At 47.3% G+C, this 23,563-nt stretch overlaps 1 protein-coding gene across 1 annotated transcript in view; it reads right to left on the reverse strand.

Moving 5' to 3' along the window:
- Positions 1-22,469, reverse strand: part of LOC135508539 (E3 ubiquitin-protein ligase TRIM9-like) — a 130,477-nt gene extending 108,008 nt beyond the window's left edge. Inside the window, 1 exon segment of the mRNA XM_064928793.1 lies at positions 21,529-22,469. Coding sequence (XP_064784865.1) covers positions 21,529-22,365 — 837 coding nt within the window. The 5' untranslated portion in view covers positions 22,366-22,469.
- Between the last annotated feature and the right edge of the window lie 1,094 nt (positions 22,470-23,563).

Raw genomic sequence — 23,563 nt, forward strand, 5'->3', positions numbered from 1 at the left:
TCCCAAACACTGTGGAGGTAGGAGGGGGAGGAGGAGGAGGAGAGAGGAGAGAGGAGGAGGGGAGGAGGTAGGATGGGAGAAACACTGGGAGGAGGTGGATGGGAGAGAAGGAGGGGGGAGGAGGAGGATGGGAAACACTGAGGGTAGGTGGGAGAGGGGAGGATGTGGAGAAGGGAGGATCTCTCAGGGGAGGGAGAGGGAGGATCCCAAACACTGGAGGAGTGTGGGAGAGTGGATGGGAGAGAAAGGGAGGGAGGAAAGGAAATGTGTGATGGGAGAGAAAGGAGGGGAGGAGGGAGGATGGGAGGATGGGGAAGGAGGGGAGGGGGGAGGGGAGGATGGGAGAGGGGAAAGGAGGGAGGGATGGGATTCAGTCAGGGGAGGGAGGGAGGAGGATGGGAGAAAGGAGGGAGGAGTGTGTAGGATGGGAGAGAAAGGAGGGGAGGAGGGAGGATGGGAGAGAAAGGAGGGGAGGAGGGAGGATGGGAGAGAAAGGGAGTGGGGAGGGGAGGAGGAGGATGGGAGAGAGGGGAGGGAGGGAGGATGGAGAGAGAGGAGGGGAGGAGGGAGGAGGGAGGAGGGGAGGAGGGAGGAGGATGGGAGAGAAAGGAGTGGAGGAGGGAGGTGGATGGGAGAGAAAGGAGGGGAGGAGGGAGGATGGGAGAGAAAGGAGGGGAGGGAGGGGAGGATGGGAGGATGGGGAGGGGAGGAGGGAGGATGGGAGAGAGGGGAGGGGAGGAGGGAGGATGGGAGAGAGGGGAGGGGAGGAGGGAGGATGGGAGAGAAAGGAGGGGAGGAGGGGAGGAGGTAGGATGGGAGAGAGAGGAGGGGAGGAGGTAGGATGGGAGAGAAAGGAGGGGAGGAGGGAGGATGGGAGAGAAAGGAGGGGAGGAGGAGGAGGGAGGGGGAGGATGGGAGGGAGGAGGGGAGAGAAAGGAGGGAGGATGGGAGAGAGGATGGAGGGGAGGAGGGAGGATGGGAGAAAAGGGGGAGGAGGGGAGGCTGGGAGAGAGAGGAGGGGAGGAGGGAGGATGGGAGAGAAAGGAGGGGAGGAGGGAGGATGGGAGAGAAAGGAGGGGAGGAGGGAGGATGGGAGAGAAAGGAGGGAGGAGGGGAGGAGGGAGGATGGGAGAGAGGGGAGGGGAGGAGGGAGGATGGGAGAGAGGGGGGGAGGGGGAGGAGGGAGAGGATGGGGGGGAGGAAAGGAGGGGGAGGGAGGGGGGAGGGGGAGAGAGGGGGAGGGGAGGAGGGAGGATGGGAGAGAAAGGAGGGGAGGGAGGAGGGAGGATGGGAGAGAGGGGAGGGAGGAGGGGAGGGGAGGGAGGATGGGAGAGAAAGGAGGGGGAGGGGAGGAGGGAGGATGGGAGAGAAAGGAGGGGAGGAGGGAGGATGGGAGAGAGGGGAGGGGAGGAGGGAGGATGGGAGAGAAAGGAGGGGGAGGGGGATGGGAGAGAGGATGGGAGGAGGGAGGATGGGAGAGAGAGGAGGGGAGGAGGGAGGATGGGAGAGAGGAGGAGGGAGGATGGGAGAGAGGGGGAGGAGGGAGGGAGGATGGGAGAGAAAGGAGGGAGGAGGAGGGGGAGGGAGAGGATGGGAGAGGGAGGAGGAGGAGGGAGGGAGGATGGGAGAGAGGAGGAGGAGGGAGGGAGGGGGAGAGAGGAGGGGAGGAGGGAGGATGGGAGAGAGGGAGGAGGAGGGAGGATGGGAGAGAGGGGGGAGGGAGGGAGGAGGGAGAGGAGGAGGGAGGAGGGGAGGGGAGGGAGGATGGGAGAGAGGGGAGGAGGGGATGGGAGAGAGAGAGGAGGAGGGAGGATGGGAGAGAGAGGAGGTAGGATGGGAGAGAAAGGAGGGGGAGGGAGGTAGGATAGGAGGGATAGGAGGGGAGGAGGTAGGATGGGAGAGAAAGGAGGGGAGGAGGGGAGGAGGGAGGATGGGAGAGAGGGGAGGAGGGAGGAGGGAGGATGGGAGAGAAAGGAGGGGAGGAGGGAGGATGGGAGAGAGAGGAGGGGAGGAGGTAGGATGGGAGAGAGAGGAGGGGAGGAGGTAGGATGGGAGAGAGAGGAGGGGAGGAGGGAGGAGGGGAGAGAGGATGGGAGAGAAAGGAGGGGAGGAGGGGAGAGAAATGTAATATCAGCTACTACAATCTAGAGGTCTTCAATGTATTGGGAGTCTATGACTAACAAGGTGGTTTAGACTTGACTAACAGGGTGGTTGAGATATAGACATGACTAACAGGGTGGTTTAGATATGGACATGACTAACAGGGTGGTTTAGATATGGACATGACTAACAGGGTGGTTTAGACATGACTAACAGGGTGGTTTAGATATGGACATAACTAACAGGGTGGTTTATATATGGACATGACTAACAGGGTGGTTTAGATATAGACATGACTAACAGGGTGGTTTAGATATAGACATGACTAACAGGGTGGTTTAGATATGGACATGACTAACAGGGTGGTTTAGATATGGACATAACTAACAGGGTGGTTTAGATATAGACTTGACTAACAGGGTGGTTTAGATATAGACATGACTAACAGGGTGGTTTAGATATAGACATGACTAACAGGGTGGTTTAGATATAGACATGACTAACAGGGTGGTTTAGATATGGGCATGACTAACAGGGTGGTTTAGATATAGACATGACTAACAGGGTGGTTTAGATATGGGCATGACTAACAGGGTGGTTTAGATATAGACATGACTAACAGGGTGGTTTAGATATAGACATGACTAACAGGGTGGTTTAGATATAGACATGACTAACAGGGTGGTTTAGATATAGACATGACTAACAGGGTGGTTTAGATATGGGCATGACTAACAGGGTGGTTTAGATATAGACATGACTAACGGGGTGGTTTAGATATAGACATGACTAACAGGGTGGTTTAGATATAGACATGACTAACGGGGTGGTTTAGATATAGACATGACTAACAGGGTGGTTTAGACATGACTAACAGGGTGGTTTAGACATGACGAACAGGGTGGTTTAGATATAGACATGACTAACAGGGTGGTTTAGATATAGACTTGACTAACAGGGTGGTTTAGATATGGACATGACTAACAGGGTGGTTTAGATATGGACATGACTAACAGGGTGGTTTAGATATAGACATGACTAACAGGGTGGTTTAGGTATGGGCATGACTAACAGGGTGGGTATAGATGGAGGAGGGGGTAATCACATAGATGGAGGAGGGGGTAATCACATAGATGGAGGAGGGGGTAATCACACAGATAGAGGAGGGGGTAATCACATAGATGGAGGAGGGGTAATCACATAGATGGAGGAGGGGGTAATCACATAGATGGAGGAGGGGGTACTCACATAGATGGAGGAGGGGGTAATCACATAGATGGAGGAGGGGTAATCACATAGATGGAGGAAGGGGGTAATCACATAGATGGAGGAGGGGGGTACTCACATAGATGGAGGAGGGGGTACTCACACAGATGGAGGAGGGGGTACTCACATAGATGGAGGAGGGGGTAATCACATAGATGGAGGAGGGGGTAATCACATAGATGGAGGAGGGGGTAATCACATAGATGGAGGAGGGAGTACTCACATAGATGGAGGAGGGGGTAATCACATAGATGGAGGAGGGGGTACTCACTCACATAGATGGAGGAGGGGGTACTCACATAGATGGAGGAGGGGGTACTCACATAGATGGAGGAGGGGGTAATCACAGATGGAGGAGGGGGTAATCACAAAGATGGAGGAGGGGGTAATCACAGAGATGGAGGAGGGGGTAATCACATAGATGGAGGAGGGGGTACTCACTCACATAGATGGAGGAGGGGGTACTCACTCACATAGATGGAGGAGGGGGTACTCACTCACATAGATGGAGGAGGGGGTAATCACATAGATGGAGGAGGGGGTAATCACATAGATGGAGGAGGGGGTAATCACATAGATGGAGGAGGGGGTAATCACATAGATGGAGGAGGGGTAATCACAGATGGAGGAGGGGGGTAATCACATAGATGGAGGAGGGGGTAATCACATAGATGGAGGAGGGGTACTCACATAGATGGAGGAGGGGGTAATCACATAGATGGAGGAGGGGGTAATCACATAGATGGAGGAGGGGGTAATCACATAGATGGAGGAGGGGGTACTCACATAGATGGAGGAGGGGGTACTCACATAGATGGAGGAGGGGGTACTCACATAGATGGAGGAGGGGGTACTCACATAGATGGAGGAGGGGGTAATCACATAGATGGAGGAGGGGGTACTCACATAGATGGAGGAGGGGGTACTCACATAGATGGAGGAGGGGGTACTCACATAGATGGAGGAGGGGGTACTCACATAGATGGAGGAGGGGGTAATCACATAGATGGAGGAGGGGGTAATCACATAGATGGAGGAGGGGGTAATCACATAGATGGAGGAGGGGGTACTCACAGATGGAGGAGGGGGTACTCACATAGATGGAGGAGGGGGTACTCACATAGATGGAGGAGGGGGTAATCACATAGATGGAGGAGGGGGTAATCACATAGATGGAGGAGGGGGTAATCACATAGATGGAGGAGGGGTACTCACAGATGGAGGAGGGGTACTCACATAGATGGAGGAGGGGGTACTCACATAGATGGAGGAGGGGTAATCACATAGATGGAGGAGGGGGTAATCACATAGATGGAGGAGGGGGTAATCACACAGATGGAGGAGGGGGTAATCACATAGATGGAGGAGGGGGTACTCACATAGATGGAGGAGGGGGTACTCACATAGATGGAGGAGGGAGTAATCACATAGATGGAGGAGGGGGTAATCACATAGATGGAGGAGGGGGTAATCACATAGATGGAGGAGGGGGTAATCACATAGATGGAGGAGGGGGTAATCACATAGATAGAGGAGGGGGTCATCACATAGATGGAGGAGGGGGTAATCACATAGATAGAGGAGGGGGTCATTTACATTTTACATTTAAGTCATTTGGCAGACGCTCTTATCCAGAGCGACTTACAAATTGGTGAATTCACCTTCTGACATCAGTGGAACAGCCACTTTACAATAGTGCATCTAATGAGGAGGGGGTAATCACATAGATGGAGGAGGGGGTAATCACATAGATGGAGGAGGGGGTACTCACATAGATGGAGGAAGGGGTAATCACATAGATGGAGGAGGGGGTAATCACATAGATGGAGGAGGGGGTACTCACATAGATGGAGGAGGGGGTAATCACATAGATGGAGGAAGGGGTAATCACATAGATGGAGGAGGGGGTAATCACATAGATGGAGGAGGGGGTACTCACATAGATGGAGGAGGGGGTAATCACATAGATGGAGGAGTGGGTAATGGTCCCAGTCATCATAAAGCACCAACACACACACACACACACACACACACGCACGCACGCACTAACCCTAACCCACACCCACACACACTAACCCTAACCCTAACCCACACACACACACACTAACCCTAACCCACACCCACACCCACACTAACCCTAACCCACACCCACCCACACACACACACTAACCCACACCACCACACACACACACACACACTAACCCCCACACACACACACTAACCCCCACACACACACACACATAAAATGAAATGCTGGAAAGCATCCGGGATAAATCATATGGGGTCAGGTACTTTATCTAACACAACATCTATGGGGATTTGGTTGCCATGGTGACACCGTGGCTGGTGTGACTGTGCAGTTGTCCTTAGAACGGGCGCTCTGCCAATATCACGTTTGGTATTATAAAAATGGAACGCATTCGTAAACACTTTGACTGAACAAAATCTCTGAGGCATAGCCTGTGTACCAAATGGCACCTTATTCACTACATAGTGGCTCTGATAGAGCATTGGTCAAATGGGGGGGGGGCACTATAATATAGGGAATCGTGTGCCATTTGGGATGTAGACAGTGACAGAGAATTACAGAGTAACAGACAAAAGGGACTATAAGCCAATGGTCTTGGTGACGACAGGAACATGACAGAACAATGTCATCTGACAAGAGCAGGGGCTTTGTGCTTTAAGGAAACAAGCAACGGCTTATACAATACAATAGCTTTGATCCGTTGGACAATGACACTTCTCTACTGTCCCAAATGGCACCCTATTCCCTATATAGTGCACTACTTTTGACCAGGGCCCTATAAGCCCATCAATTGGCCACTATTTACATTCCCCCCCCCCCCCCTTGTTTTGTATACTGCTGCTACTCGTTGTTTATTATCTATGCATAGTCACTTCACCCCTACCTACATGTACAAATTATCTCGACTAACCTGTACCCACGCACACTGACTCGGTACCAGTACCCCCCGTATATAGCCTCGTTATTGTTATGTTATTGTGTTACTTTTTATCATTTTTTAAAACTTTTGTTTATTTGGTGAATATTTTCTTAATTCTATCTCGAACTGCACTGTTGGTTAAGGGCTTGTAAGTAAAGCATTTCACGGTAATGTCTACACTTGTTGTATTCGGCGCATGTGACAAATAAAGTTTAATTTGGTTTTGATTTCGCCTTATGGGCTCTGGTCAAAAGTAGTGCACTCAATTGGAAGTATTTACACTGGAAGTATTTGAATTTGAAGTGCGCCCTTATTGCCGAATGGAGCTGAATATGGCACACAAAAACAATGTAAATGCTAAGGATCGTGGTGAAAGTGTCAGTGACTAGCAAAGGATCTATGTAATCCTTTTCATCCTGCCTGAGAGAGTCAACCTCACGCCGGCCCGTGATTGGTCCGTGTCAGCAGTAGTCAGACCGGATCACTACGTTCCTGCAGTCAAATGAACCTAGTGGCCTCATGGGTGGAATGTTATTCATATTTTTCATAATTTTAGACTTAATAAACCTTACTTTTAACAACAACAAAAACCTGCTGAAAATCTGGTGTTTTTTTTTATGTCAAACGGTTTTTTGTTATATTTCAGTCTTCTGGGATGTATCTGTAAGAGTAAAGAGTAATATTCTAAATGTAAAACATGTCAACTCTATATCTGACATGGTACCAGTGTCTTCTTCTTTCTCAGCCCATAACCATGTGTGTGAGGTGGATACTTTAGTTTTCACAACGTTTCAGACCGCGAAACAGTCTGCCGCGAAACGGTCTGCTGCGAAACGGTCTGCCGCGAAACGGTCTGCCGCGAAACGGTCTCCCGCGAAACGGTCTGCCGCGAAACAGTCTGCCGCGAAACAGTCTGCCGCGAAACAGTCTGCCGCGAAACAGTCTGCCGCGAAACAGTCTGCCGCGAAACAGTCTGCCGCGAAACAGTCTGCCGCGAAACAGTCTGCCGCGAAACAGTCTGCCGCGAAACAGTCTGCCGCGAAACAGTCTACCACGAAACAGTCTGCCGCGAAACAGTCTGCCGCGAAACAGTCTACCACGAAACAGTCTGTGTGACCTCTGATTTAGCCAACTGCAGCAATTAAGCTTCAACTCCACCCCTAACAACAGATGTTTTTTACCCAGTAAAGAATGGGGACTATGTCATCGTATATACATTGGGGAAAGACTGCCATTTTAAGTACTGGGGTCAGTTTGTATTACCTTGTAAACGAATTTAAAGTATAGTGGCTGGTGGGGCTCTACTTGGGGAGAGAGGGTCCACCGGGAGACTGAAATGAGATGAGTGGTGTCCCCACGTCCACCTCGGTGAAGTTTCTGATGCTCTCCCATTCCCCTAGATAAAGCCTCTCTCTCCATTCTCACCAATAACCACCATTGAATCTTAATTATAATGACACACAAGGAACCATAAGAAATAAGAAAGAAATACAATACAATAAGAAAGAAATATAATTATTGTATTATAATTAAGTCCTTCCTTCCTCTCTCCCAAACCAAATCCATCCCTCTCCACCACCCCCTCTCTCTCCTCCTCCCTTTACCTCACCCAAGCCAAGCTTATCCCAACCTCCCATCCTTACCCTCCCTTGCCCCCCACCCAAGCCAAGCTTATCCCAACCTCCCATCCTTACCCTCCCTTGCCCCCCAGCCCAAGCCAAGCTTATCTCCACCTCCCCTCGTTGCCCTCCCTTACCCATCCAGGCCCAGTGTCCCCCTACCCTCCCTCCCTTACCCATCCAGGCCCAGTGTCCCCCTACCCTCCCTCCCTTACCCATCCAGACCCAGTGTCCCCCTACCCTCCCTCCCTTACCCATCCAGGCCCAGTGTCCCCCTACCCTCCCTCCCTTACCCATCCAGGCCCAGTGTCCCCCCCTACCCTCCCTCCCTTACCCATCCAGGCCCAGTGTCCCCCTACCCTTCCTCCCTTACCCATCCAGGCCCAGTGTCCCCCTACGCTCCCTCCCTTACCCATCCAGGCCCAGTGTCCCCCTACCTCCCTTCCTTACCCATCCAGGCCCAGTGTCCCCCTACCCTCCCTCCCTTACCCATCCAGGCCCAGTGTCCCCCTACCCTCCCTCCCTTACCCATCCAGGCCCAGTGTCCCCCTACCCTTCCTCCCTTCTAAATAACTGATTTAAGCATTAAAAGACAAAATAAATAATTTCACGTCCAGTACCATCGTTGTGCCGCAGTTTGAAAGATGCAGCGGGCTACAGGCATTACACACCTGGCTAAAGGATTACTGCTCTGCTGGAAACACCTTTATAGATAACTGACACCATCTAGAAACAGAAGATACTCTGCAGCGGGTATTCCCAAACGGGGGTTTGCAAAATGCCAAATAAAAATGTGATTCACTTTAAAAAATATATATATAATAATAATAATAAACTAGATTTTTAAAATAATAATAATAATAATCTTTACATTTTCGAACAGTTCATTTATATTTTCCAACGGGGCTCTACATTTGGTTGAGGTCTTTCTTCACACCTGAGTAGCCTCGTTTCACTGCCAGAAATAATCTAGTGTTCAGTGAAATAACAACACAATGTCAAATACAGGAAGTCTAGTCAAGTAATTAACACCCAATCACATTAACCGTTACTCTCTAGCGGGAATTCCACTAACGGTCAGTATGAAGCCAAACGTAGCTGCTGCTCATGTTGGTGTCTGTACTGATGGAGCAAAAGCCATGACAGGGAGACATAGTGGAGTGGTAACGCGGGTGCAAGCAGTTGCTCCCAACACCACTTGGGTAGACTGCAGCATCCACCTAGAGGCTCTTGGGCACACTGCAGCATCCACCTAGAGGCTCTTGGGCACACTGCAGCATCCACCTAGAGGCTCTTGGGCACACTGCAGCATCCACCTAGAGGCTCTTGGGCACACTGCAGCATCCACCTAGAGGCTCTTGGGTCCACTGCAGCATCCACCCAGAGGCTCTTGGGTCCACTGCAGCATCCACCCAGAGGCTCTTGGGTCCACTGCAGCATCCACCCAGAGGCTCTTGGGTCCACTGCAGCATCCACCCAGAGGCTCTTGGGTCCACTGCAGCATCCACCCAGAGGCTCTTGCTGCCAAGGGAATGCCTGACAGCTTGAAAGACGTTTTGGACACTACAGTGAAAATGGTTAACTTTGTTAAAACAAGGCCACAGCGACCATGTAACGCTTTTACAACAGACAGAAGTGTGCTGATTATCAATGGGGCTAAGTATTGACACATTTTTTTTAAAATTGAGAGACGAGCTTAAAGTTTTCTTTACTGACCATAATTGTTTGATCACTTGCATGTTTCTCAGTTTCTCACACGACTGGCCTGTCTGGGTGATGTTTTTTCTCGCCTGAATGATCTGAATCTAGGATTACAGAGACTCTCCACAACTATATTCAATGTGCGGGACAAAATTGAGGCTATGATTAAGAAGTTGGAGCTCTTCTCTGTCTGGATTAACAAGGACAACACACAGGTCTTTCCATCATTGTATGATTTTTTTTGTGTAAATGAACTCAAGCTTACGGACAATGTCAAATGTGATATAGCGAAGTACCTGAGTGAGTTGGGTGCTCACTTACGCAGGTACTTTCCCGAAATGGATGACACAAACAACTGGATTCGTTATCCCTTTCATGCCCTGCCTCCAGTCCACTTACCGATATCTGAACAAGAAAGCATCACGGAAATTGCAATAAGCGGTTCTGTTAAAATTGAATTTAATCAGAAGCCACTGCCAGATTTCTGGATTGGGCTGCGCTCAGAGTATCCTGCCTTGGCAAATCGTGCTGTTAAGACACTGATGCCCTTTGTAACCACGTACCTATGTGAGAGTGGATTCTCGGCCCTCATTAGCATGAAAACTAAATACAGGCACAGACTGTGTGTGGAAAATGATTTAAGACTGAGACTCTCTCCAAAGCCACATTTATTGATACATTTTTATTTAACAAGTCAAGTCAGTTAAGAAAAAACGTCTTATTTTCAATGACGGCAAAGGAACAGTGGGTTAACTGCCTTGTTCAGGGCTAGAACGACAGATTTTTACCTTGTCAGCTCGGGGATTTGATACTGCAACCTTTCGGTTACAAGGCCAACGCTCTAACCACTAGGCTACCCTGCCGCCTCTACACTCTAACCACTAGGCTACCCTGCCGCCTCTACACTCTAACCACTAGGCTACTTGACGCCAAATTGCAGAGTTATGTGCATCATTTCAAGAACACTTCTCATTAAGCTGTAGTGAGCATTTCACTGTAAGGTCTACTACACCTGTTGTATTCAGCATTTCACTGTAAGGTCTAATACACCTGTTGTATTCAGCATTTCACTGTCAGGTCTACTACACCTGTTGTATTCAGCATTTCACTATAAGGTCTACTACACCTGTTGTATTCAGCATTTCACTGTCCGGTCTACTACACCTGTTGTATTCAGCATTTCACTGTCAGGTCTACTACACCTGTTGTATTCAGCATTTCACTGTAAGGCATACTACACCTGTTGTATTCAGCATTTCACTGTGAGGTCTACTACACCTCTTTTATTCAGCATTTCACTGTGAGGTCTACCTACACCTGTTGTATTCAGCATTTCACTGTCAGGTCTACTACACCTGTTGTATTCAGCATTTCACTGAAAGGTCTACTACACCTGTTGTATTCAGCATTTCACTGTCAGGTCTACTACACCTGTTGTATTCAGCATTTCACTGTCAGATCTACTACACCTGTTGTATTCAGCATTTCACTGTCATGTCTACTACACCTGTTGTATTCAGCATTTCACTGTAAGGTCTACTACACCTGTTGTATTCAGCATTTCACTGTAAGGTCTACTACACCTGTTGTATTCGGCATTTCACTGTAAGGTCAACTACACCTGTTGTATTCAGCATTTCACTGTAAGGTCTACACACTGTTGTATTCAGCATTTCACTGTGAGGTCTACTACACCTGTTGTATTCGGCATTTCACTGTAAGGTCAACTACACCTGTTGTATTCAGCATTTCACTGTCAGGTCTACGACACCTGTTGTATTCAGCATTTCACTGTGAGGTCTACTACACCTGTTGTATTCGGCATTTCACTGTAAGGTCTACTACACCTGTTGTATTCAGCATTTCACTGTAAGGTCTACTACACCTGTTGTATTCAGCATTTCACTGTAAGGACTACACCTGTTGTATTCAGCATTTCACTGTGAGGTCTACTACACCTGTTGTATTCAGCATTTCACTGTAAGGTCTACTACACCTGTTGTATTCAGCATTTCACTGTAAGGTCTACTACACCTGTTGTATTCAGCATTTCACTGTGAGGTCTACTACACCTGTTGTATTCAGCATTTCACTGTAAGGTCTACTACACCTGTTGTATTCAGCATTTCACTGTAAGGTCTACTACACCTGTTGTATTCAGCATTTCACTGTCAGGTCTACTACACCTGTTGTATTCAGCATTTCACTGTAAGGTCTACTACACCTGTTGTATTCAGCATTTCACTGTGAGGTCTACTACACCTGTTGTATTCAGCATTTCACTGTAAGGTCTACCTGTTGTATTCAGCATTTCACTGTAAGGTCTACTACACCTGTTGTATTCAGCATTTCACTGTAAGGTCTACCTGTTGTATTCAGCATTTGACTGTCAGGACTACTACACCTGTTGTATTCAGCATTTCACTGTGAGGTCTACTACACCTGTTGTATTCAGCATTTCACTGTAAGGTCTACTACACCTGTTGTATTCAGCATTTCACTGTAAGGTCTACTACACCTGTTGTATTCAGCATTTCACTGTGAGGTCTACCTACACCTGTTGTATTCAGCATTTCACTGTAAGGTCTACTACACCTGTTGTATTCAGCATTTCACTGTAAGGTCTACTACACCTGTTGTATTCAGCATTTCACTGTAAGGTCTACTACACCTGTTGTATTCAGCATTTCACTGTGAGGTCTACTACACCTGTTGTATTCAGCATTTCACTGTAAGGTCTATGACACCTGTTGTATTCAGCATTTCACTGTAAGGTCTACTACACCTGTTGTATTCAGCATTTCACTGTAAGGTCTACTACACCTGTTGTATTCAGCATTTCACTGTGAGGTCTACTATACCTGTTGTATTCGGCATTTCACTGTGAGGTCTACTACACCTGTTGTATTCAGCATTTCACTGTAAGGTCTACTACACCTGTTGTATTCAGCATTTCACTGTAAGGTCTACTACACCTGTTGTATTCAGCATTTCACTGTCAGGTCTACGACACCTGTTGTATTCAGCATTTCACTGTGAGGTCTACTACACCTGTTGTATTCAGCATTTCACTGTAAGGTCTATGACACCTGTTGTATTCAGCATTTCACTGTGAGGTCTACTACACCTGTTGTATTCAGCATTTCACTGTGAGGTCTACGACACCTGTTGTATTCAGCATTTCACTGTCAGGTCTACTACACATGTTGTATTCAGCATTTCACTGTCAGGTCTACTACACCTGTTGTATTCAGCATTTCACTGTAGGGTCTACTACACCTGTTGTATTCAGCATTTCACTGTGAGGTCTACTACACCTGTTGTATTCAGCATTTCACTGTCAGGTCTACTACACCTGTTGTATTCAGCATTTCACAGTCAGGTCTACTACACCTGTTGTATTCAGCATTTCACTGTTGTATTCAGGGTCTACTACACCTGTTGTATTCAGCATTTCACTGTAAGGTCTACTACACCTGTTGTATTCAGCATTTCACTGTGAGGTCTACTACACCTGTTGTATTCATTTCTACTACTACCTGTTGTATTCAGCATTTCACTGTAAGGTCTACTACACCTGTTGTATTCAGCATTTCACTGTCAGGTCTACTACACCTGTTGTATTCAGCATTTCACTGTAAGGTCTACTACACCTGTTGTATTCAGCATTTCACTGTGAGGTCTACTACACCTGTTGTATTCAGCATTTCACTGTAAGGTCTACTACACCTGTTGTATTCGGCATTTCACTGTGAGGTCTACTACACCTGTTGTATTCACTGTGCATTTCACTGTGAGGTCTACTACACCTGTTGTATTCGGCATTTCACTGTAAGGTCTACTACACCTGTTGTATTCAGCATTTCACTGTAAGGTCTACTACACCTGTTGTATTCAGCATTTCACTGTCAGGTCTATGACACCTGTTGTATTCAGCATTTCACTGTGAGGTCTACTACACCTGTTGTATTCAGCATTTCACTGTAAGGTCTACTACACCTGTTGTATTCAGCATTTCACTGTGAGGTCTACTACACCTGTTGTATTCAGCATTTCACTGTAAGGTCTACTACACCTGTTGTATTCAGCATTTCACTGTAAGGTCTACTACACCTGTTGTATTCAGCATTTCACTGTAAGGACTACAGCGGTTGTATTCAGCATTTCACTGTGAGGTCTACTACACCTGTTGTATTCAGCATTTCACTGTAAGGTCTACTACACCTGTTGTATTCAGCATTTCACTGTAAGGTCTACTACACCTGTTGTATTCAGCATTTCACTGTCAGGTCTACGACACCTGTTGTATTCAGCATTTCACTGTGAGGTCTACTACACCTGTTGTATTCAGCATTTCACTGTAAGGTCTATGACACCTGTTGTATTCAGCATTTCACTGTGAGGTCTACTACACCTGTTGTATTCAGCATTTCACTGTAAGGTCTACTACACCTGTTGTATTCAGCATTTCACTGTGAGGTCTACTACACCTGTTGTATTCAGCATTTCACTGTAAGGTCTACTACACCTGTTGTATTCAGCATTTCACTGTAAGGTCTACTACACCTGTTGTATTCAGCATTTCACTGTAAGGACTACAGCTGTTGTATTCAGCATTTCACTGTGAGGTCTACTACACCTGTTGTATTCAGCATTTCACTGTAAGGTCTACTACACCTGTTGTATTCAGCATTTCACTGTAAGGACTACAGCTGTTGTATTCAGCATTTCACTGTGAGGTCTACTACACCTGTTGTATTCGGCATTTCACTGTAAGGTCTACTACACCTGTTGTATTCAGCATTTCACTGTAAGGTCTACTACACCTGTTGTATTCAGCATTTCACTGTAAGGTCTACTACACCTGTTGTATTCAGCATTTCACTGTCAGGTCTACGACACCTGTTGTATTCAGCATTTCACTGTGAGGTCTACTACACCTGTTGTATTCAGCATTTCACTGTAAGGTCTATGACACCTGTTGTATTCAGCATTTCACTGTGAGGTCTACTACACCTGTTGTATTCAGCATTTCACTGTGAGGTCTACGACACCTGTTGTATTCAGCATTTCACTGTAAGGTCTACAGCTGTTGTATTCAGCATTTCACTGTAAGGTCAACTACACCTGTTGTATTCAGCATTTCACTGTCAGGTCTACTACACATGTTGTATTCAGCATTTCACTGTCAGGTCTACTACACCTGTTGTATTCAGCATTTCACTGTAGGGTCTACTACACCTGTTGTATTCAGCATTTCACTGTAGGGTCTACTACACCTGTTGTATTCAGCATTTCACTGTAAGGTCTACCTACACCTGTTGTATTCAGCATTTCACTGTAAGGTCTACTACACCTGTTGTATTCAGGTCTACTACACCTATTGTATTCAGCATTTCACTGTGAGGTCTACTACACCTGTTGTATTCAGCATTTCACTGTGAGGTCTACTACACCTGTTGTATTCAGGTCTACTACACCTGTTGTATTAAGCATTTCACTGTGAGGTCTACTACACCTGTTGTATTCAGCATTTCACTGTAAGGTCTACTACACCTGTTGTATTCAGCATTTCACTGTGAGGTCTACTACACCTGTTGTATTCAGCATTTCACTGTAAGGTCTACTACACCTGTTGTATTCAGCATTTCACTGTAAGGTCTACTACACCTGTTGTATTCAGCATTTCACTGTGAGGTCTACTATACCTGTTGTATTCAGCATTTCACTGTAAGGTCTACTACACCTGTTGTATTCGGCATTTCACTGTAAGGTCCACTACACCTGTTGTATTCAGCATTTCACTGTCAGGTCTATCTACACCTATTGTATTCAGCATTTCACTGTAAGGTCTACTACACCTGTTGTATTCAGCATTTCACTGTAAGGTCTACTACACCTGTTGTATTCGGCGAGCGTGACAAATAAACTTTGATTTGATGTTTGTTTTGTCTCATTCCGTTTTCTTCTTCCTGCTCCAGTTCATCTTCTGAAGTTTGCACTTCCTGTTCATCCACGAGCCCCGCCCACTGTATTTGCATATCTGACACTCCACTTCCCTTTTGAGCAAATCTACCTTCTTTTTGTTTTAAACAACAGATAGTAACAGTTTATTTGGTTTTGGTTTTGGCATTGGGAACATTTTAGCTATGTTTATCCTGGCTTTCTTTTAGCTGCTGGTTATTCTCAGTGGTTCCTTGTCTGTTCCTTTAAGGGAAGCCATGGCTTGTTGGGTTGTTCCTTGTCTGTTCCTTTAAGGGAAGCCATGGCTTGTTGGGTTGTTCCTTGTCTGTTCCTTTAAGGGAAGCCATGGCTTGTTGGGTTGTTCCTCGTCTGTTCCTTTAAGGGAAGCCATGGCTTGTTGGGTTGTTTCTTGTCTTTTCCTTTAAGGGAAGCCATGGCTTGTTGGGTTGTTTCTTGTCTTTTCCTTTAAGGGAAGCCATGGCTTGTTGGGTTGTTCCTCGTCTGTTCCTTTAAGGGAAGCCATGGCTTGTTGGGTTGTTTCTTGTCTGTTCCTTTAAGGGAAGCCATGGCTTGTTGGGTTGTTCCTTGTCTGTTCCTTTAAGGGAAGCCATGGCTTGTTGGGTTGTTCCTTGTCTGTTCCTTTAAGGGAAGCCATGGCTTGTTGGGTTGTTTCTTGTCTGTTCCTTTAAGGGAAGCCATGGCTTGTTGGGTTGTTCCTTGTCTGTTCCTTTAAGGGAAGCCATGGCTTGTTGGGTTGTTCCTTGTCTTTTCCTTTAAGGGAAGCCATGGCTTGTTGGGTTGTTCCTTGTCTGTTCCTTTAAGGGAAGCCATGGCTTGTTGGGTTGTTCCTTGTCTTTTCCTTTAAGGGAAGCCATGGCTTGTTGGGTTGTTCCTTGTCTGTTCCTTTAAGGGAAGCCATGGCTTGTTGGGTTGTTTCTTGTCTTTTCCTTTAAGGGAAGCCATGGCTTGTTGGGTTGTTCCTTGTCTGTTCCTTTAAGGGAAGCCATGGCTTGTTGGGTTGTTCCTTGTCTTTTCTTTTAAGGGAAGCCATGGCTTGTTGGGTTCGAGTCACAGCGTCGCTTTACCCACAGATTGGTTCGCTGTTGTATTTACCCGACTCTCTCCCGGTTGCTTATATTGACCTATTGATTTGAGAGGCTTCATTTAAAACTATGTTGTCTGTAGAAACAGAATATAATCACAGTTTTGACGATACAAGACGGAGCTACGTACTCTCCATGTGCATTATTTGATTGTGTGAGAAATAAATAAAACTTTTTTTGGGGGGGGGGGGGTGTTTTGATGCTGCCTTTTACATTACACTGAACACTGAATCCCAAAAAGGGTTTTTATGTCGCTTAAGCAGAACCGTGTGTGTGTGTGTGTGTGTGTGTGTGTGTGTGTGTGTGTGTTTTAGTGTCAGTGTGTGTTTGCGTATAACTATCAGTGTTTGTGACACTGTGAGTGTATGCAAGTGCCAATGGAAGAAGCCTCCAGTCTGTCCTAGAGGGTGTTCAGTCAGGAAGGCCCCAGGAATGCCTGTTGGGTCTGCAAGCTGCCCATCCATATCTACCAGGCCTGCCAGCTCTCCCTCCCTCTTCCTCTCTCTGCCTCCTTTTCTCTCTCTGCCTCCTTTTCTCTCTCTCCCCCCCCTCTCCCCTCCTCTCCCTTGCTGTCTCTCTCTCCCCCCTCTCTCTCTCTCTCTCTCTCTCTCATTTTCAATTGAAGTGGTTTTATAGGCATGGGTAACATATGTTAACATTGCCAAAGCAAGTGAGGTAGATAATATACATACATAAGTGAAAAAAACAAGAATAACAATTCACAGTAAACATTATACTCACAGAAGTTCCAAAAGAATAAAGACAATACAAATGTCATATTATGTCTATATACAGTGTTGTAACAATGTGTAAATAGTTAAAATACAAAAAAAGGCAAAATAAATAAACATTCAAATGGGTTGTATTTACAATGGTGTTTGTTCTTCACTGGTTGCCCTTTTCTTGTGGCAACAGGTCACAAATCTTGCTGCTGTGATGTCACACTGTGGTATTTCACCCAGTAGATATGTGAGTTCATCAAAACTGGATTTGTTTTCTAATTCTTTGTGGATCTGTGTAATCTGAGGGAAATATGTGTCTCTAATAAGGTTATGCATTTGTCAGGAGGTTAGGAAGTGCAGCTCAGTTTCCACCTCATTTTGTGGGCAGTGAGCACATAGCCTTTCTTCTCTTGAGAGCCAGGTCTGCCTTCGTGTTGTTGTTTGTTTAGAGTTTTCCAATTTTTCCAGAAGTGGTTAGAGCCTATGGATTCTTCAATTACATTGAGCTGATTTCTGACATACTGTTCCTTCTTTTTCCGTAGTATATTTCTGTATTGTTTTAGTGATTCACCATAGTGAAGGCGTAGACTCAGGTTTTCCAGGGTCTCTATGTTTTTGGTTGGACAGGTTTCTCAATTTCTTTCTTGGGTTTTTGCATTCTTCATCAAACCATTTGTCATTGTTATTAACTTTCTTAGCTTGTCTGCTTGACATTTTTAGATTTGATAGGGAAGCTGAGAGGTCAAATATACTGTTTATGTTTTCTACTGCCAAGTTTACACCTCTACTATTACAGTGAAACCGTTTGTCAAGGAAGGGGTTGAATTTGTTGTTGCCGAATTGTTTTTTTTGGCAGTTTTCCACACTATTTTCCTTCCATCTATAGCATTTCTTAAAATCACGATTGAGTATTGCTCTGTTCAAGTTGAAGATGATTTTGTTGTGATTTGATAAGGGTTTCAGTGGGCTTAACGCTCTAAGAGACTCTGGGTTGAGGTCAGTGATTAAGTAGTCTACAGTACTACTGCCAGGAGATGAGCTGTAGGTGTACCTACCATAGGAGTCCCCTGGAAGCCTACCACTGACTATGTACATACCCAGGATGTAACAGAGCTATAGGTGTACCTACCATAGGAGTCCCCTCAACGCCTACCTTTGACTATGTACATACCCAGCGTCCGACAGAGCTGAAGGAGTTGTGACCACTTTTTGTTGGTTATGCTGTCATAGTTGAGTCTAGGAGGGTATATCTCTCTCTCTCGACCCCACCTCTACCTCTCTCTTACCCCCTCTCTCTCTCTCTCTCCATCTCTCTATATTGCTCTCCCCCCTCTCTCTCCCCTCCTCTACCCCTCTCTATCTCTCCTCCCATCTCTCTCTCTCCTCCTCTCTCGCCCCCCCCCTCTCTCTCTCCCCCTCCCCCTCTCTCTCTTCCCCCCTCCCCCTCTCTCTCTTCCCCCTCCCCCTCTCTCTCTTCCCCCTCCCCCTCTCTCTTCCCCCTCCCCCTCTCTCTCTTTCCTCCTCCCCCTCTCTCTCTTTCCTCCTCCCCCTCTCTCTCTTCCCTCCTCCCCCTCTCTCTTTCCCCCTCCCCCTCTCTCTCTTTCCCCCTCCCCCTCTCTCTCTCCCCCTCCCCCTCTCTCTCTTTCCTCCTCCCCCTCTCTCTCTTTCCTCCTCCCCCTCTCTCTCTTTCCTCCTCCCCCTCTCTCTCTTTCCTCCTCCCCCTCTCTCTCTTTCCTCCTCCCCCTCTGTATTTTTGTCCTTTCATAGATTTTTGTTTGATCTCACATTGTTTTACTAGTTTTCACTTCACTGTGCACAATATGTCTGTGTATTTGTGCTGCAGTTCAAGCATACACGTTGTTATGCATGATATCTTTAGAGAGAGTGTGTGTGTGACGGGGGGGGGTGTTAGTGTGTAGGCTGGGGATGGTTGCTATATCAGGCCCTCTCCTCCTACTCATGGAATGACACACTGGGTGCTGGGAGGAAGAGAGAGAGAGCTGGAAGGGAGAGAGAAAGCTGGGAGGGAAAGAGAGAGCTGGGGGGGAGAGAGAGCTGGGGGGAGAGAGCTGGGAGGGAGGGAGAGAGAGAGAGCTGGGAGGGAGAGAGAGAGAGCTGGGAGGGAGGGAGAGAGAGAGCTGGGGAGGAGGGAGAGAGAGAGCTGGGAGGGAGAGAGAGCTGGGAGGAAAGAGAGAGCTGGGAGGAGAGAGAGAGCTGGGAGGGAGAGAGAGAGAGCTGGGAGGAAGAGAGAGAGAGAGCTGGGAGGGAGGGAGAGAGAGAGAGCTGGGAGGAAGAGAGAGAGAGAGCTGGGAGGGAGGGAGAGAGAGCTGGGAGGGAGAGAGAGAGCTGGGAGGGAGGGAGAGAGAGAGCTGGGTGGGAGGGAGATAGAGAGCTGGGAGGGAGGGAGATAGAGAGTTGGGAGGGAGGGAGAGAGAGAGCTGGGAGGGAAAGAGAGAGCTGGGAGGGAGAGAGAGAGCTGGGAGGGAGGGAGAGAGAGCTGGGAGGGAGGGAGAGAGAGAGCTGGGAGGGAGAGAGAGAGCTGGGAGGGAGGGAGAGAGCTGGGAGGGAGGGAGAGAGCTGGGAGGGAGGGAGAGAGAGCTGGGAGGGAGAGAGAGAGCTGGGAGGGAGGGAGAGAGAGAGCTGGGAGGGAGGGAGAGAGAGCTGGGAGGGAGGGAGATAGAGAGTTGGGAGGGAGGGAGATAGAGAGTTGGGAGGGAGGGAGAGAGAGAGCTGGGAGGGAGGGAGAGAGAGCTGGGAGGGAGAGAGAGAGCTGGGTGGGAGAGAGAGAGAGCTGGGTGGGAGAGAGAGAGAGCTGGGAGGGAGAGAGAGAGAGCTGGGAGGGAGAGAGAGAGAGCTGGAAGGGAGAGAGGAGCCGGGAGAGTGTGTGTGTGTTGCCCATGACAACTCAGACTCTCTAAAGTGGGCTTGACATCTGTAGCCCACTGAAACACAGCCATGCGAGACCATCTGTAGCCCACTGAAACACAGCCATGTGAGACCATCTGTAGCCCATTGAAACACAGCCATGCGAGACCATCTGTAGCCCACTGAAACACAGCCATGCGAGACCATCTGTAGCCCATTGAAACACAGCCATGCGAGACCATCTGTAGCCCATTGAAACACAGCCATGCGAGACCATCTGTAGCCCATTGAAACACAGCCATGCGAGACCCTCTGTAGCCCATTGAAACACAGTCATGCGAGACCATCTGTAGCCCATTGAAACACAGCCATGCGAGACCATCTGTAGCCCACTGAAACACAACCATGCGAGACCATCTGCAGCCCACTGAAACACAACCATGCGAGTACTGCAATGATAGAAAAGACAAGGAAAGGGGAAACACTACAACTACGTCCAAATTGGCACCCTAATCCCTTTATGGTGCACTACTTGGGCCCTGGACAAATGTAGTGCAGAGCCCTATGGGCCCAAATGTAGTGCACTATTAAGAGATGCTATTGCGCATATATATATATATGAAGCTTTATATATATATTATATATATCTGAGGCTTTATATATATTTTAGGCTTTATATATTTCTCATACGTCACAGTTAATAATCAAAACGGGTCCAAACTTTACAGGGTTACAGAAAAGGGGATGGTAGCTTTCCCCGTGACGCAGCAATACTGCTGCTGGTCCTCTCTCAACAAGAACCCTATGACTCTACCTCTGCGTCTGGCCCCTCGACAATTTATTATACTCGGGAGACGGACGAGAGCGCCTCTTGTAAAATGTGATTTTGCCACAGTCTTGCCCAAGTGGATTTACTGACAACCTTGGAGCAGATAAAGGATAGAAGCTCATCCCAACGGGCGACTTACTGAGACTGAAGTGAAGTGTGAGCAAAACATGTAATAGTTTTTAGGCTATTATTACACAATATTTAATCTTATTTAATCAAATTGTTTTCACACACAATCAATTCAACTTGGAACTTAAAAGTTGCGCTTATATTAAAATGTAGAATAGCCTACAGAAATTCCATAATTGCATCAACGAACGAAATTCATAGGGACACATTTAAGGACTATAATTTGTGAGTTTATGCGCGCGTTATGACATTGGAAAAAATAGAGGTATAAATGTAATGTACCTTGTGCAGTTTCCACATCGCTCCTAGAGCCTTGACTTCGTGTGTCCCATGTTTCCCTTCCTCTAAACACTGGTAACACACCGGCATCTTGCACTGAACACAGTACATGCTCAGGTTCTCCAGTTCGTGCTCCGTGCAGGTGGAGATCTTCCGGGGACTTGTCCGACGGCTTATACGGCCCTGTGCCGGGGGCACGAGGCGATGCTTGGCTAGCGGACCTCGGGGAGGGTGGCACCTCAAGCGACAAGGGTCACAGTAAAACACATCACATTGCTCGCACATCACAGTGGCCTCTTTGGGACTCTTCTCGCAGAGCTGACACTTGAGAGCGGCTGTTTTGCTCTGCTGGTACCGGTCCACGACCCCTTCCAGCACCCGGTTCTTGGCAAACCCGCGGAGCCCCCTCTCATCCAAGATGAGGCTGCGATGACACTGCGGGCAAGTGAGACAGGAGTTGCGTGGGATTGGAGGTAGGGAACCTGGGTGTCCTAGCAAGTGGTGCTGAGAAGGTGGTTGGGGGACGGCAGGGGGGAAAACACGCACCCCGTTTGGGGATTTCTGGCAAGGGGTGGTCGGGGCACTAACGAAGCCACCATACGAACCGTATCCACTGTCCGCCTCGCTGTACAAGCTCATCTTATCGAGATCCAGGTAATCATAGTCAGAGACTCCCGAGCCAGAAGCACGGCTACTCTGCGGAGATTCAGCGTCCGGGGTCTGCACTAGGATATTCCGAGCGCAAGCCAGGCAGATGTTGTGGGAGCACGGTAGAATGATCGGCTCCCGGAAAAACGATCCGCAGACAGGACATTTTAATTCTTCCTCCATCTCATCCATTTTAAATTCTATTCGGAGAGAAATAGTATCTCTCAATTCCAGAAAATTAGCTATATGTGATAACTCAAAATGCTATTGCGCACAGACAGCGGACTTCTCTTTCAGCATCGACCACCGCAAATGCATCCTTGGAAGTAAGCAGGCAACGATATCCTGCAAACTATCCAAGACAACGCACTTTCTGGCCAATAGACAAACGGTATTGCAAATGCAGGTGAACCCAGAGCAGTTATTGGACAAGGCAGCTGTCAGTGTAATGGTTATTGTCCAATCAGACGTCAGCTACGACCACAACATTTCCATATGACGATAATAGCGCCTTGCACGAACGATCCTCTAATTGATATTGATTGGAAACACAACACGCAATTTTAAAACAGTATAGGCTATTACACTATGAGCATCAACCAATAATGCACATTCTATATTGCACATTCTATATTGCACATTCTATATTGCATGTGGGACATGTTCAGCAACAAGTCATTTTCCATGAATTCTATTATATTCTAATAGTATTCTATTCTATTCTGTTCTCTCTTTCTATCTCTCAACTAGTCTGCGTGTTTTATTGAACCCAGGAGGATTCATGTCTCGTCAAAAACAAAAACACAAGTTCCTCTTCTGTTGATGACATAATTAACATCACAATGGAGACCAACACCTTGTCTACCCACAGTAGAAGGAAATGCTGTAGAATGCTCGAGGCGTTAAAGCAGAGCCGGCGGCACCAGACCTCTCCATCTCTCCGCTCAAATAGCACCAGCCATTTCTAAGGCTTCCATGGCAACCCAGACGGGATCTTTAAGAGCAGGAGGGGGGGGTCTTGAGAGGAGGGGATTCACACTCACACTCCTTTAATAACGGACAATCTGAGATTGGTACATCCATAATGGTAAATAGCCGTTGATTCTAAAATAATATAACTTGTAAATGAGCTACTGAGCTTAGTTCAACTGTCCGACCCCATCCATAACGCGTGGCTATGTTTCTCCAGTCACATCTCTGTTTACGAAAACAAGTGCTGGACAAATCCCACATTGCCTCCCTACTACTATTGAATAGGAAGTCTGTTAAAGAGGCCCTGGACACCAAAAGCTTTTTAATATGTTCATTTATCCTTTATTTAACTAGGCAAGTCAGTTAAGAATAAATTCTTATTTACAATGACGACCTACCGAGGAATAGTGGGTTAACT

Source organism: Oncorhynchus masou, chromosome 21, assembly GCF_036934945.1.
Source record: "Oncorhynchus masou masou isolate Uvic2021 chromosome 21, UVic_Omas_1.1, whole genome shotgun sequence".
In the NCBI taxonomy this organism is placed as follows: domain Eukaryota; kingdom Metazoa; phylum Chordata; class Actinopteri; order Salmoniformes; family Salmonidae; genus Oncorhynchus; species Oncorhynchus masou.